The 16,712-nt window shown below is 45.3% G+C and overlaps 1 protein-coding gene and 1 pseudogene across 2 annotated transcripts in view; both read right to left on the bottom strand.

The window, feature by feature from the left end:
• The window catches only part of ANO6 (anoctamin 6), a 185,427-nt gene that overhangs the window by 100,571 nt on the left and 68,144 nt on the right, over positions 1-16,712 (bottom strand). For both annotated transcript variants that reach the window (XM_046010920.1, XM_046010921.1), the window contains one exon: positions 13,341-13,420. In XM_046010920.1, coding sequence (XP_045866876.1) covers positions 13,341-13,420 — 80 coding nt within the window. The remainder of the gene's footprint in view (positions 1-13,340; positions 13,421-16,712) is intronic.
• LOC123945895 lies at positions 6,504-11,944 on the bottom strand (annotated as a pseudogene).

Here is a 16,712-nt window from a genome sequence, read left to right as displayed (position 1 = left end):
ATACATTGAGGGGGGGCAGCTACAGTTGAAATCCCACAGGTCTCTCCTTTTCACTTTTCCAGGAATCCTGTGAATTCATTCTGTGTATAGATTTCTGCCAAGTTCTGTGTTTCTCTTTAAATTTTTATTACAACTTCTTCCATTACTGCTGTTTTTTTAGGTCATGGCCCAGTCAGGTTATTTACCAGCAGACACTCAACTTTAACTCAATTCATTTGCTTCTGTAGGCTTTTCTGGCCATTACTGTGGCATGCTTCTAGATGACTTATAATCAAATGAGTTCCATGGTAAATACTGATATCACATCTTTGTTCAGAATGCCCAGGGCTCCCTGTTTTCCTCTTGCCTGTTTTTGTCAAATTAATTTTGACATTTCCCCAGATAATGGATAGCTCACTGAATTTCAAATGGAATACTTTGTGGGGCAAGAATTCACAAGGCATTTCAGTAAAGGCTTTCTGAAAATAGGGCAACAAAAGCAGTAGAATGAACACTGATATAAAGAGGAAATTTGGTTGATGATGATGATAGATTACAGGAGGGGAAAAAAAAATAAAACAAAAGCAACTCAGATTCATAAGTGAGCCATATACAACTTACTAGGGTGGGATAGCCAGAAACATCCTGGCTTTCTCTCACTCCCTGCTTGCCTCCCACTACCAAGTCCTGCTACGCATAAAACATCTATGCCCTTCCTTCCTATCCCCATTCACATGCCCTGGTTCAAGCACAATCATCGGCATAGGCTGTTACCCAGTCTGTCTACATGTGAACTCCTCCAAGGAATTATGGTACTTCAAATATGAGCCGGTCTTTCTACTGAAATGAAATGTCTGCCTATATATACCTTTTTTTTAAAAGATTTTATTTATTTATTTGACAGACAGAGATCACAAGTACGCAGAGAGGCAGGCAGAGAGAGAGGAGGAAGCAGGCTCTCTGCTGAGAGCCCCATGGGGGGCTCGATCCCAGGACCCCGGGATCATGACCTGAGCCGGAGGCAGAGGCTTTAACCCACTGAGCCACCCAGGCGCACCTATACACCTTCTATTCATGGGTCTTAACACTGTATTTTGCAACTCCATCCACCAATTACTATCATCAAATATTTAAATTTGATATCATACACTTGCCTAAGTGTCAGAATCCACTACCATGTTGATTTTCTAGAATCAACATGCTGCCCACCCCCCGCCTTAAAATGGTGCACCCAGAACAGTAGGCAGTAGGTGGCTTTACTGATAACGAGCAGAAGAAGCCTAGTACTTCCTTTGTTCTGGACACATAGGTATGAATGCAACCTAGACTTGCATTAACTTTTTGACATTATTATTACATGCTTGATTCATACTAAGTTTAATTAGGCCAATACCTAGCCTTTTCACATGATCAGTCATTAGCCTCAGCTCTTACAATCTGTACTTAGGCAGCATATATTTGTGAATTACGGAGCAGGAGCTTACTTTAATTCATATTGATTTTTGTCTCCTCTAGGAACTGATTTCTAGCCCTTGTTCCAGTCTTGGTAAGATCAATTGCCCAGATAAGTATACTCTCACTGGGTCCACATTTCTTCATTCTGTATCTAAATGTAATCTTTTTCACACTGTTTGCTAAAATCAAAACAGGCAAAAATGTGTCAACTACACTTCAATGAAAAAAACACAAAAATGCCCATGGCTTTCCCCTGTTCTGCCATTACAATCACCTCCATTAAAAAAAAAAAAGAAAAAGGTAATGCACTCAGTTTGACATGACTTATTTTTATTGAACTTGCGTTGGCTCCTGATGACCTTTCCTTTTTTAACATTCGCAAACCATCTGCTTAAAAATCTCATTCTGTAATATTCCTGGAGATTAATACTCCAGGGGCAATGCCTCCATTTATCAGAATTCAGTCTCCGTCCAACTTTTACTCTAACTACACCTTCTGGAAAACTGTTATAGTTGTCCCTCTACAATTCTGGAACTTGTCCTGGCCCCCATATCACCTCCAGATTCCCAACTGTGGTTCCAGGAGCAAATCACATGTCCTTTAAATACCCTGGTTCACACATAATCCTTCTAGCTAAGAAGTTTAAACTCATTTGGAATAACGACATTCCTTTCTACACTAATTTCATGCAGCATGGGCTTCTATAGCTCTCTCTCCTAGGGCTTGAACACAACCAATCTAAAATAAATAAATAAATAAAAATTAAAGGAAAAAAGACAAAAGAAATATACACGCTGATAAGTTCTTTCCCCCTCTGTTTTCTCGTACCATTAAATTGTCTTCCTCAAGTTTTAGATTACTGCTTCAAAATCTAACACAACTCTAAAGTCAATCGTTCTCTCTTCACTCACCATGCTAAGCAATTTTCCACAAGCTTCCATTGAACACATTCACTCCGGACTTTACTTTTATTCTTAACGTTTAGTAATAGTGGAAAAAATAAGATTGGGATATTCCAGAGGATTATTAGCACGGAATGATAATTTTGTTAACTCTGAGTTAAACTGGTCGTAGCTGGTCTGATCCAGCTGGGCCTAGAAGCCCAGTCATCATTTATGACTATTTCTCTGGGAAAATACATTCTGCATTCCAAAGAAGTGACTCAGAAAGAAATCTCTGACTGAGACTTTGCACGCTGGCCTATTTTTGCTCCTACCCTCCAATCCTAACAAATCAACAAATGTAGCTTCTTAATCAGCCACATAAAGCAAACGAGTAGGTCCCTTCTCTCTATATTCAGGCAAAGGATACATTCCCTCACCTTTTGCTCCTGAATGCATGAAATGCTCTCAAAGTGGAAATGCCAGGTGAATTCCTACCATAGCAAATGGGCCAATTCAGCTATTCTTACTAGCCGATCTTTGGTCTCATTTCTTCTTTTGAGAGTTCTTTTGCCAAATCCATGTTCCTTTGTTTGGTTTCCTTATTTGGGTGAGCTCCTTTTCTCTTTTAGTTTGGTGAACTACATGCCAAAACCTACAAAGCAAAGCCATCCTATTTCTTTGTAGAAGACACAAGAGTACAAAGCCAAGTAAGGAAGTCCTTTATTCCCAGTCTTCCAGGTCCTGAAGATCCTGGGATCTTGAGGCAGACCTTGGGACTTTGGTTGGGTTTCCGAGATTAGCCAGAAAGACCCTGGACTGCCAGTCTCCCTCAACAGCCCCAGCACCAATTCATTTACCTCAGGGCCAGTTAAGCCAGAAATAACCAAAATGAAGTCTGGATTTCTGAGGGAGGGGAGATGGAGATTAAAACAGACCCTGGAAGCCATTTTGAAATAAAACTTGACCGATCAGGGGCGCCTGGGTGGCTCAGTCGTTAAGCATCTGCCTTTGGCTCAGGTCCTGATCCCAGTATCCTGGGATCAAGCCCCGAGATAGGCTCCCTGCTTAGCGGGAAGCCTGCTTCTCCCTCTCCCACTCTTCCTGCCTGTGTTCCCTCTCTTGCTGTGTCTGACGAACAAAAAAACAAATGAAACAAACAAACAAAAAACTTGACCGATCACTCTGAAACAAAGCCTGAAAACAAAACTATGCAGACCTCTGGGCAACTGGCTCTGATCTTTCTTTCGTACCTTTCACACTCAGGGCAAAGAAGTAAGGCTGACATTCACCTTCTTCTATAGGTCACTTCCAGACCATTAGTCCCCAGTGTTCTTGGGATAAAAGCAGCTCCTCTTCGGTCCATGCAAATAGCGTAAACCCCCAGAGTTTCCCAGAGCCTATCATCTCCTACCTGCTAGCTGCTACTCCTGGTCCACCGAAATTCTGGCCCTTGACTCACATTTCCCTCTCCATTCCAAGTTTTCCCTCATCCAGAAGGACATCTGCATCCACAGACATGACTGGGCCACCTTGGCCCCTTAGTAACTTGACCCTAGTGATGTTCTCCCTTTCATGCACTAACTTCCATGGTCTCACGCTGGACCTTGTCATCACTTGAAAAATTCTCTTTACAAAACCACTTACTCAGGCATTCCCCCTTTCTGACCATAACTAACATCTCCTCCTCATTGCACAATGCCCTCAGAGGCACCATGACTTTTTCTAACCAATCTGTAGATGTGTGTTTCCTTCCTTCCCCTCCCCTCCTTTTGAAAGGTTACATTTCCCAGACTCATCATTTCAACAGTATTACCAGTATTCTGCACTTTCCATCTTGACCATCTGGCAAAGCCCCAACTCGTGCAGAAGCCTGATGTCTGCTTTCTTGGTGTCTGAGCGACGCTGGAGAGTCCACAGCAAGCAGGCTGGGATTGCTGGAATTCAGGCTCACCAGCCCCACACAGGCCCTCCCCACTGCCCAGGCATCCTCATACTTTTCCTGTTTTCCAGGCCAGTCCTGGTCTTCCGGCTCTCCAGGACTGCTTCAAAGCACCACCCACCCCCCCCACTCCCCCACCCCCCCAACATTCTGTTTTCTTCACTCTCAGCAGCTGAAAGTGGAAGCTGTTGGATAAGAACTCCCTCTGCTTCTCTCCAACAAAGCCATAAACCAGCAGCATCCAGCTGCAGCTCCCGTATCTTTAGAGACACTGCTCCTCCCATCTAATGTGGACCCTCCACATCTATAAACCATTCCACAGCCCATCTCAAAGCCACTCTTTTCTCATCAATATTTAAATCTGTTCGGGGTTCCATCCGACAGGAGGGTATCGTCTCTGGTTCTAGGTCTCCTCCACGTCCTTCTCTCTCACCCTCCAGCCCTTCAAAGTCAGACTCCTGGAAAGAGAGTTCAGAATTTCCTTTTTTTTTTTTCTTCTCCTCCTTGTTCCATAATCCACTCCAAACTGGATTAGAGGGGCACCCCCAGCACTCCCCAGAAACAGCTCTATATAAGGACACCAGTGACCCTAATGCTTTTCCAGTATTCCTTTAACTCACTGGTTCTTAAATGAGGGCAATTGTGTCCTCAGGGGACATTTAACAATGTCTGGGCATATGCGGTTGTCACAGCTGGGGACAGGGACCTTTGCATCCCATGGGCCAGGGCCAGTGATGCTGCTAAACATCCTACAGTACACAGGACAGCCCACAAGAGAAATCCAGCCCAAGATGTCAGTGGTGCTAAGGAATCTGCTGACGGAATCCCTATGCAACACCCAAAACTACTGACCACGTCATCTGCTTCTCAGCTTCTATCCTGCCTTTCTTCAGGTTTCTCTCCCACCTCTCCGGTCATCTCCTTTGGCAGCCATCTACTGATCCCTGAGTCACTAGCCCTCATTTCTTAGAGATTTGAGCCCTGCCTCATCGTCAATCTCTCCAAGACATATCTTCTTCTGACATAATTCTTGAGGATTTCCACCTCCACCCTTCCAGCATCCTGCCCTTGCAACTCTACCCTGCCCCAGCCCCTCATTCCAATGCTCAGTATCCCAGACCTCGTCTGTCCTGTTACTGTAATTCCTCCCTTAGTCAGAAAGATCCTGACTCTCCAACCATATTTTTCCTGTATTATTTTCTCCAATACCCCAACTGCAAGTTATCAAACCCCACTAAGATCTAACTGTTCTGATACTACTGCCTTATCCTGCTCATGTCCCTGGTCCTCTACTCTCTTGCAAACACTCTAAAACTCTCTTAGCCCTGTCTTGCTTCACTGAACTGGATTTAAGAAACCCCCACATTGCCCAAATCAAACTTGTTGTCTACTGTACTGTTCCCCAAAGCCGGACTTGAATGGGAAAAGCACACACCTGTCATGACAACAAAGCCCAGGTGGGTTCTCTTAGTGCTGTCAGGAAATCATACTACATTTCCCACAGCTTTCACTCTCAGATGACTGTCTCATACCTTCTCCCCTCTCTTTAGGTCTCTTACGCTCTTCTTCCTTCCTCAATGTTAGTTAATGTCTTGCTTCTCGTTTCACTCGTAAACAAGAAGCAATCAAGAAAATACGTCAGGGGCACCTGCGTGGCTCAGTCATTAAGCCTCTGCCTTCAACTTAAGTCATGATCCCGGGGTCCTGGGATCGAACCCTGCATCAGGCACCCTGCTCAGCCAGGAGTCTGCTTCTCCCTCTTCCACTCCCCCTGCTTGTGTTCCCTCTCTCTGTCAAATAAACACATAAAATATTAAAAACAAAACAAAACAAAAAGCCTTGACAAGCTCCTACTAGGAAGACTACGGAACTAATTCCACTTGGGTCCCAATACACTGGTTTTCCTCCTACTTGTAAGAATAAACTGTCTCTGCAGCCTCTGCAGCCATGGGGGGTGTCCAACCTCTCCACTTATGGACCGGATTCCATTCCTTTCTTTTCTTCTCAAGGATGTCATTCCAGAAATCCTTCCTTCTTGTTCCCACATCATCATATTTTCCCTCCCTACTGGATTAGTTTCCATCACCTTACGAACAGAAATTCCTGTCATTTTTTTTTTCTGTACACAGCTGGTATAGGCTTGGGGGCGGAACAGCACATTGAGAGACAGACAGTCCGACCAGCAGGGCACGCCAGGCATTCTCTGGGGCCTACTATAATGCTTGCTTGGTGGACATGCTGGTGGGGCAGGGGGATCTTGTCCTGGGCTTGTGACACCCGGGTGTGTCAGAGGCTCCCTGGCCCGAGGTCCTGGGCAGCAAGGGCAGCAGCACCAGGCTCAGCTCACATCCTTTAGGGCGGGGGTGGCACACTCAGGCAGAACGGGGCCTCCCGGGGCACATGAGAGTTGTAGTATTTCCGCTGCATTGGTTCCACCTGCTTCCGTGTCGGCAGCTGTGTGAGCTTCCGGAAGTTGGTGCTCAGATTTTTGCTGCATAGCATGAAGCCCATTGGGCCACTGGGGTAGGTGGGGACGGTGCAGTAAGCGGAAGTCGCCACAGGGAAATCTGAGGTCTGGGGGGCAGCCACCCACTGCCACTCGCCCTGGCAGGGGACACTCGCCACCATCCTTGAGGGCCACCTTCACAAGCTGGTGACAGGACTCCTTGAAGAGAGTCTTGGCAGAGCCCAGGGGGTCTGCAGAAGTCAGTGATGATGACATCAAAGGCATCCTTGTTCTGTTTCATGAACTCAAAACCATCGCCCACGTGTAGGGTCAGCTTGGGGCCACAGCCGCCCACAGCTATGCCTGGCAGAACTTCCTAGAGACCTGAACAACATCCTTGTCAGTCTCCCACTGGACCACAGGCCAACTCCACGGAGGAATGCTTCACCCCCTCCTGCAGGACACCCCTGTCCCCAGCCCCAATGAGCAGCACCTGGCAGGGGATGGGGAGGCTACAGAGCGGCAAGTTGGCTATCACCTCCCAGGAGAACTCAGCCCCCTCCGTGCACTGGGTGACGCCGTACAACACGAGCACGTTGCCACAGCGCTCACTGCAGAAGGATAATCCAGGCCAGCCTGCAAGGCAGGAGGAGAAGGGCAGCAGGAAGGGACCAGCTCTGTCCACTGCCCGTGCTACAGCCTAACCCAGCCAGAGGTAGGGGCAATTCCTGCCATCTTCAGACTAAATTAAAAAACTTCTCTTCATCCTCATACATAATAACACCTTGTTCTGCATTCATGTTCAGAGAAGAAAAAAAAAATTAAACGTGTCATCTAAATGCTGTGTATCCCATTCCTCTTCTCCCCTATTGCATTCAGTCCTCTCTAGTTTTGTATCCTGCTGCTCAACTCAGACTTCTCTTGTCAAGGCTTCCACACTACTAAATCCAACTTCCCATCCTCACTAGCAGATCTGGTCATTCCTTTCAACTTTAAACCTTCTTTGGCTCCCAGGACTCTCCTCATTTTCCTCCCACCTCACTGCTCCTCCTTCTCAGCCTCCTCTGTGGATTTGTCCTCAGGCCCCCTTACTTGTCAACACTGGGGTCCCCAGGGCTCCGTCCAGGGTCTCTTCATCTCACCCCCTGCTGGCCTCAGTCCGTGGAACAGATTCAAACACCACCCGTGTGCAGACAACCCCCACATCCCTAGCTAGACCACTCTAACTCCACACCCGTATATTTTACAGCATACCGACATCTCCGCTTGGATGTCTCAAACGTCATGTGCTGAAAACAGAATTTTTATTTTCCTCTGCATATCCTCCCCTCAAACTGCTCCTTCCACAGACTCCCCAGGGTCAAAAACCTTGGAGTCATCTTTGACTGCTCTTTCTCGCACACCTCAGGTCTGATCTGTCAACAAATCTTATTGATTCTACCTTCGAAACATACCGAGAATTGGAGCATGTCTCACTAACACAAGAATTAGCACTCAGGACCAAGCCGCCACCACCTCCCACTTGGGTTCCTGAGAAGTCCAAGCGGTTTCCCTGCTTCTGCTCCTACGTTTCTGTAATCTATTCCCAACACAGCCAAAGCGATCCTGTCAAAACACAGGGCAGGGCAGTCAAATCATTCCTTTGCTCAAAACCCCCCAGTTTATCCCCCAAAGGCTTACCTTTAATTGATTTCCCAACTCATTCAGAATAAAACCAAAGTGTTCACAAGGGCCTATGAAGCCCCACTATCTGTTATCTTCACCACATTTCATTCTGCTCATCACATTGGCCTTCTTCCATTTCCTCAAACGGATCTCAAACTCCTACCTCCAGACCTTTGTCTATGCAATTCCTTCTGCCTGGCACACCCTTCATCTAGATTTCCAAATAGTTTGCTGTAGCACCCTGCTTTCAGGTCTTTTCACCTGTCCCCTTCTGCACACCCTATTTCTGAGATATGCCCTGACCATTCCATTTAAAACCACAGCCAGCCCCCGCCCTGAACACATATGTATAATTCTCCCTTTAACCTTCTCTAAAGGACTTAGCATGTCCTAAGATCGTATTTATTTTGTCCATTATGTCTCCCCCACCAAAACGTAAGCTCCAGAAGTACGGGGATGTTTTTTCTACTGTTCACTGCAGTGCCTCAAAGAGCAGAGTAATATTTTAACTCTCGGGGATTGTATATATTTCCATCTAATTAAAGACAATCAAACGTCAATTTCAGGAAATCAACAATATTTTCTGCAAAGTAGTATCTCCCCTTCAGAAAGGAAACCCAGTTACACAAAATCCCAAACAGGATAATGACTCTTCAGATCTCCTTTCTGCACAGACACAAGTGTGGAACAAAGGGGACCCCCTCTCCCTCCACTCTGATCCTCCTCTTCCTGAGTCTCTGTCTCGACTTAGTCTTTCTAAATCCTGTAGTTTCTCATCATCTTCCCTGGTTTATCCTATTATGACCCTAATACTCTTTGGCGAGCCTAAGCTCTTATTATTTACTGCAAATTTGGCTGAAGCTAAAGTAAGGAAAACAGCATCAACTGGCATGAAACAAGAGGTGGTTAGAGTCTTCCTGCCTCTAAAAGCCAGGAGATTTAGACATAAAGCCTGAGTTCTGGAAAGGATGGAAAGGGGGCTCTTATTAGCGAGACTCAGATCATCAATTCCTTAGCCTTTCCTTTCCTTCCATGTGCCTTTGTGTTGACCGCAGTCTGGTTTCCATCCAGCTAGCGACAAGCAGATTCCCCACGGCTCCCCTGGAGCTCTTCCCCACAGCCCATTCCTCCTGTACACCCAGGTTCCTGGGTCAGTACCAAGAGAGTCGGGGTCTCTAGAAAGAGCCCTGACCATCACTCAACCTTCCCCCTACTCTTCCTGCACTCCTTGGGGCTTGGAATGAACCTGGGCTCCTCTGGGCCAGCCATGACTGATGAGCCCCTGGCCTAACCCCTCAGGTCACCTTTGCTCTTAAGCAGACCTGAGAGTGAGCGCACCAGGGGAAGCCTCGGTTGCCCTACCTCGGCATGCTACCACACTGCAGAAAGGCCTGTACCTGCGCCACTACTGTGTTGGTGGCTGCCCAGCCTCGGTTCTGACTGGACTGCCTCGTTCTGCAGCCTCTGCTTCAAAGTCTGAACTCAGCAAGGTCATCTGGGTCTCTGATATCCAGTCCCCAGACTCCCTTTGGCCAAATCCCTTCTCCACAGTCCAATCCTTGTCCTCATGAATCTAGCCTGTCTTCAGAGGCCGTGTCCCTAAAGGACGGCCACCCATCACAGGGTTCCAGAGCATCTGGCTATGTCACCGTTTCCTTCACTAGATCCCGCCTTGAACTAATTGCTTTGAAAACTACAATAGGAGTAATTATAGTTCATCAGCACAAGGGAACAGAAGTTAGAGATGATAACAATAATGTCAGAGAGAAAGAAAATAGCATAGAGCCGTACACCATAAACCATCACCATGCTGTGTGTCCATCATATCTCAATACGCCTGGAAAAACAACAGTGCGGGACACCATTCAGGGTAAAATATTAAGTTAATTAAGCAGATCGCAAGCAGATTTTCACTGCGCTTAAACAAAGAACTGGGATCGAGCTGGTTTCCTACCACAACAAGGTCACCCAGTTACTCTCTGTGGAGCCAGCATTTCACCAGGCCCCATTCACCGGGAGCCCCGTCCACACCTCCACACTGCCTCAGATGGGGGGCTGTGTCCAGCTGGAACGTGTCCCCAGAGCCTCACAAGCAAGAACACAGGCACCCGACATCCGACTCGGTTCGCCCCTGGGCAGTTCAGAGAGTCGGGCCCAGCCGTGGGGGCCCCACCGAGAACCGGCCACGCGGGGGCTTTGCGGCCGCATTTATCTCTCCGTGATTTGCGCAGTCCCGATGGCAGGCCCGGCTGGGCCTGGCGCATCGCCACAGACACCTGAGCTGTGAAGGACAACTTTCCCATGCTTGTTGTGCTGGGAACCAACGTACTCAACCAGCATCGCTCGCGTGGGCCTGGTTTCAAACAGAAGGAAAACAGAAGTCCTGAAGGAAACAAACCAATAATCATAAGCGTTTTGTTCTCCCCGTTGGCCAAACTGTATAAATACACTCCGCTGAAAACACGAGGCTCTTGATCCTTCTAAAATCTGAACTAGCTGAGGATAAAGCCTGAGTAAACACCGTCTATGCCTTGCTGTGTTTCTGTTCACCTCAGCACACAGCAGCTGCTGCTTCCAGATGCCAGATGGAGAAAAACAGTGCTGACGCCTCGGCTCCTTTTCTTCTTCTCCCTCTTTTTGTTTTCAGTTTCGCTTTGTGCCATGTTCCCTCTGCTCCTGGGTTTGTTCTGGTGCCCCTGGTTTGGATCTGAATGTTTGGTTTGTACCCACGTACCTGGTTTTGTCCTGGCATCCGCCCAATCCACCTGCCTACACATGAGAGCCACCCGTTTTCATGGACGCTGTCGCTTTCTGCCTCCAAAAAAAGGCTTCCCTTGCATGTCGTGCCTGATTCCCTCGGGGACTCTGTTCTCAAGGCGCCTTACGTGCCTCCTGTTTGTTTACCAGGGAGGCAGCAGTTTGGGAAAGAGCTGTGTAGGAGGGAACTGAAGCAGGTGCCACAGTGATGTGGGGGGGAAACGCAAGTGACTGTGGACACGGTCCCTGCCGATGGGGGTGTGCAACGAGCATCAGAGGTGTGGACGTCTAAAAAGCACAAGAAAATCAGAGACTCCTTCCTAAACATGGTATGAACTCACAACTAGAGAAAGATAATAGCCAGATACAGAAATCTTGTCTCAACCGCACATCTAAGGAAACCATGCTTCACAAGTTTAACTCCGCTCCTGTGGTCTCAAGAAAGGGCTCTAGAGATCGTTGAGGCGTGACAGTGAGAAAGAAAAATATGGGGAGTTAGCCTAAAATTCTCTTTTCCGCTTGGTGTTCTCAGACCCACCGTTAAGAGAAATCTCTTAAAACATCAGTGTATCCTGTGATCCTCAAGTTCTACCCCTCCTCATTCTTAGACTCACCAGCCTTCACCCCTTGCAAAGGAAAACGAGGTAGTCAAGAAGTTAACACTGAAGGTAGAAGAATATTACCAGTGTGACCACCAGTGCAGACTGTCTGCTGCAGCGACCTCGCTGAGGCAGGCCGATCTCAAACCTCCTAAGACACTCAACTCTCTTCTTGAGGGAAATACTTTTATTTTCACACAGGGAATCAGGGCGAACCATACCGGTGTTTGCCAAGCACATCAGCACTCTACCGCACACAGCTCTTTGCAGATTAGAAATAGTGCTTGAAGAGTATCCACGTGCAGCAGTTAGAAAATAAAACAAAAAAGGGCCAGCTCTGGGAGTCTGTATCAATTTCATATTCAAATGGGAAATATCTGCGTCAATTCTGCTTTGGGGTTCTCCCTGTAGAAGTTAGGGAAAAAAACCCACAAAACTGCCCTGCTACTTTAACTAAGATACAGGATACATTGGTGGGCATTCGCAATTTTCCTTCACTGAAAATCTCATTGACTGTAACAGGGAAGTCATTGAATACGTGGTCTTTCTATTATATCCAAGTGATTTTCACAGCAGGCAATCTGCTAGTACGCCACAGGAGTCCCACACTGTGAAATAAAATGGCATTGGGGATACACTTTCACGTGCAATCCCTTTTCAGTCCAGAGCACTGCCTAGTTTCCTTACTCTTGGCTGAATTTAGTAAGTAATCCATAAAGAATGAGTGAGAAGAAGAAAAGCACATAATGAGTTCTTTTTTTTTTTTTTTGTCTTTATCAATAATACAATTGTGCACGCCAATTACTGGTGTGGCAACTGTATGTCCACTTTGACAATAAACCAAAAAAGCCTTTTGCCTTGCTGAAGTGGTAGACAAGCCATTTGCAGCAAGGGGCAAAAATAAGTAAATCTGGGTGGATCCTGGCGTGCCTTTCCTACACATCTGGTGCGGTAATACGGTACGTGAGTCAGAGAAATGCTTCTTCCCATCCCTCTCTTCAAACGAGCCTCACACAAAATCGATTTGCTAAGGACATTCTGCACATGGCATCCTATGTGCTTAATTTTCTTTAAACAAGGCATTAATAAAAATCACAGTAGCATCTAATAAGATTTTTAATTCCTTGAGGGTGAGAACCATGGCTAATCTTTAATGAGACTAATTTAGTGAGAGCAGTTAGTTCCCCTGTTGGTAGGAACAACCAACAAAACAGTCCCAGCCCTACAAGATACACCTATACAGGTCGTATGACTGACGGCTGCATAGTGAAATGGGAATCAGACTGGGCAATGTACCTGTATGTGCTCAAGGGAGACCGGCTTCCAGAGTCACTAACAGCAGAAACTAACAGCAAAGCTATCCGTGAATGGAGGAGGAGTTTTGGAAGGAACGAAGCTACTTTACTGCAGAAAGTACAAAGCAGTATGAAGAACAAGCCTACGGAGCATGACGCCAAGACGCGGTAGTTCAGGAACCCGCTCCCCAGAGAACCAGAGCTTTAAATACGCAGCTCTGCCACTGAGACCTGTGCCACGTCTAGAGGCACTGAGGGCAAAATTTCATGAAAAACCTTCTGCATTTGGTGAGAATGGAAGAGGTAGTAGTAGTACTTACAAACTCCGGGGTTCGGAAATCAGGCTGACTTTCCAGTGCTCCAAAACTGGAGACAGCTGTCTGTTCAATGTTGTCCAACACTAGAAAGAAAGAAAGAAAGAAAGAAAGCATGACTTTCACAGGCTCATAATACTTTTCTGCTTGTGAATCACCAGCACCGGTGTAACAACTGTATCAGCACCTGTGGCACACCTCCCAGGTTCTGGGACTTAACACTCCCAGCTATCAGGGCCACTCAGAATCTTTAGGAGCTATTCCATCTACCGGACAATGCCATGCTCATAGGATACTCCGTCTTAAAATGCTCGAGGCTAGATCAACTACGGGAAATCACTTAGTTTCCACTTGGAAGGACACAGCAACAAAATGTAAAACTCTAGCTAAGGAACATTTTAACCTATTAATGTTCTCTCTTCAACTATATCTCAGAGAACTGATGTGGAGTCATTTGGGGTAGCAATTTTCTGTTTTAAAATCTGTTGACTAGTGCTATCTGGTAGAAATATACTGGGTGCCAAATAAAACTTTCTAGTAGGTACATTTTGAAAATGAAAAATAAACGGGTAAAATTAATTTAGTAATATATTTAACTTGATATACCCAGATCATCTGAATATGTATTCAACATAAAAATTATTAGTGAAATAGTTTACTTTTTTTTTTTTAATCCTAAGCCTTAGAAAGCCAGTGGGTATGTTATAGTTACAACACATCTCAATTTGAACTAGCTACATTTCAACAGCTTAATAGCCACATGTGACTAGGGGTCACTGTGTTTCACAGCACAGTGTGGGAGGGGAAGAGGAATCAAATCCAGAAGCTGGGTTGTTCTGCAAGCACCAGTCTCACCGTGCCCACAAGTTCCTGATATGAATAAAAGGAACTGGTCCAGATCAAAAGATAAGAGAGAAAACGAGACAAAACAACCATTTGCAGTGTGTGCTTCCAGACTGGATCTGGGCTTGAACAAACCAGATGTAGAAGACTTCAAAACAAACTGGGGAAACCTGAATATTGATTAAGCATTGGATTGTATTAAGGAGTTATTAATATTGATAAAGGTAACAATGTAATTTGGGCTGTGTGGGGAAACTGTTATTAAATGAACTTAAATATTTAAGTGTGTTTAAATGCACATTTAAATAAATTTAAATAAATATTCTAACTTATCAACAGGTCTAGCCTCTTCAGTAAATCGATGACATGAAAAAGTCAGAGATGGGAAAGAGCCTAAGGAACGTATCTCCAATATGTGTTTTCTCCCCCACACCACCAAACAATTACCTGAATTCTGACACTATCCACCTGAAGATAGCATCAGACCATGGGTTAAGGGCTTGGTCCCACAAGACAGGCCCCAGCAAGTCCAGGCTGTCACTCAAGCTTCTGACTGACTGGCTATAAATCAAAGGTTCCCACTACCCTCTCCTTGGGTTCGATTAATTTGCTAGAGTGGCTCACAGAACTCAGAGGAACATTGACTTAACATTTACCAGTTTATTATCAAGGGGATTACAAAGGATACAGATGAATAGCCAGAAGAAGAGGGTCAAAGGCAAGGTATGTGGGAAGAGGCACAGGGCTTGGATGCCCTCTCTTCATGAAGGCGCCACTCTCCCCACACCTGCACAAGCTCACCAACCTGAAGCTCTCCAACCCTGCCCTCCAGGTTTCTACATACCCTTCCTTCCTTAGACAGGATTGGTTGATCACAGGCCACTGGCAACTGATTCAATCTTCCTTCCCACCTCCTTGGAAGTCAGAGGGCAGGACTGAAAGGTTCAGCCCTCTAATCTCCCTGTGGGTTTCCACTGCAACCAGCCCTCACCCTGGGGTTACCCAGGGGCTTTCCGGAAGTCCCCTCATCAACATAACAAAATGCACCTTTCTCTATCTCCTCATTTAGGAAGTTACCAGAGTTGCAGGAGCTCCTGCCAGGAACTGAGGAAGACTGAACATATTTCTTATTATAAAATCACAATATCACAACCACCATTGGCAGTATATGGTGTCTGCATCCCAACTTGGACCAACCAGCTTTTTTAAAGGACATACTTATCAAAAATAGAAAGGTTGAGCATGGAATAAGCATTAAATTGTGTTAAGAAATTGCTTTTAATTTTATGAAGTGTGATGTTATCTTGGCTTTGTCATGCCTTTTTAAAAAGCATTTTAATTAAAAAAAAAAAATCCATTAGAGGCTTTTGGGAAGGAAAAGGCTGAGTCCCCATCAATCCAGAAAAAAATTCCCTTCAATGGTCCAAAAGATAGCTTATTGGGGAGCTGGATTAAAAGATCTGTTAAGTGGCTATTCAACAAAACCAAAATGTCAGCCAACAATTCAGCTACCAAACCCTTAAGTTTTGGCACATCACTAAGAAACATCCCAATATCTAGATTAGATTTAAGATCTACTCAGAATCCTGTCCACTAAATTCAGATCACTGTACACCTATGAACTGAAAGGTCGTGCCAGTAGCCATGACAATACAAACAAGTGATTCTCACTCTAGAAAAACTGAGCTTCTCACAAGACCCCTAAATGTGAACCAAAGCAGAAACCAGAAATAGACATGGTGGGCCAAAGCTTACAGAACTGTAGCCAAAGCCAAAATTACGGGGCTTGCCTCCGAGAACCCCAGAGGAATGTGGCGATTACTGCACAGCCTGCTACACTTAGGGAATTGTAACGTAAGAAACTGGTTTATTCCAACATCAGAACCACGGTTGTCCAAGATAATCACAATCTTGAAGGGTGCTTCTAGAACCTGCTAAAATGTGTTTATATTGGTGGCTATGACACTGTGTTTGAAATTGGTGATCTGCAACTTGGTTTACATTAGGAAGGAAAGACCTAACGTTTTTATATTTAGATATTAAAAAATCAGGTATGTAGTATTTATGATACATTGTGTTGTGGTTTTTTGTGGGTTTTTTTTTTTGTTTGTTTTTTGTTTTTTTTTTGGCAGAACCAGCAACTCACTGGAACATAATACTCAGATATTTCTAAAAAATGAGTTTTGTGAATCAGATGGCGTGATTTGACTTTTGCATCTTATCTGGATTACTTCACAATTAGATGCCCAATTTAACTATGAGGAATCTGAGGTCAAAAGACAGGACAGAACTGCTGTTGAGGTTTTTCTGTTTGTTTTGTTTTTTTGTTGTTTTTTGTTTTTTTAAGGAAAGGCTTAAGAAAGTATGCATTTGCTGAAAGAGAAGAAACAAGATGTATTACCCAGATGTTTTATCAAATTAAAGACACCGACGCAGCTCGAGAGGATTTGTGAGAGAAAATATAGAACTATTTATAGTTTTAGTTATTCTGTCGGTAATGGAAACTAATAGATTCACTGCTTAATGTCAACACAA

Source organism: Meles meles, chromosome 7, assembly GCF_922984935.1.
Source record: "Meles meles chromosome 7, mMelMel3.1 paternal haplotype, whole genome shotgun sequence".
NCBI classification, from domain to species: domain Eukaryota; kingdom Metazoa; phylum Chordata; class Mammalia; order Carnivora; family Mustelidae; genus Meles; species Meles meles.
Note: the sequence above shows the minus strand (reverse complement) of the source record. Positions and strands in the feature narration are given on the sequence as shown.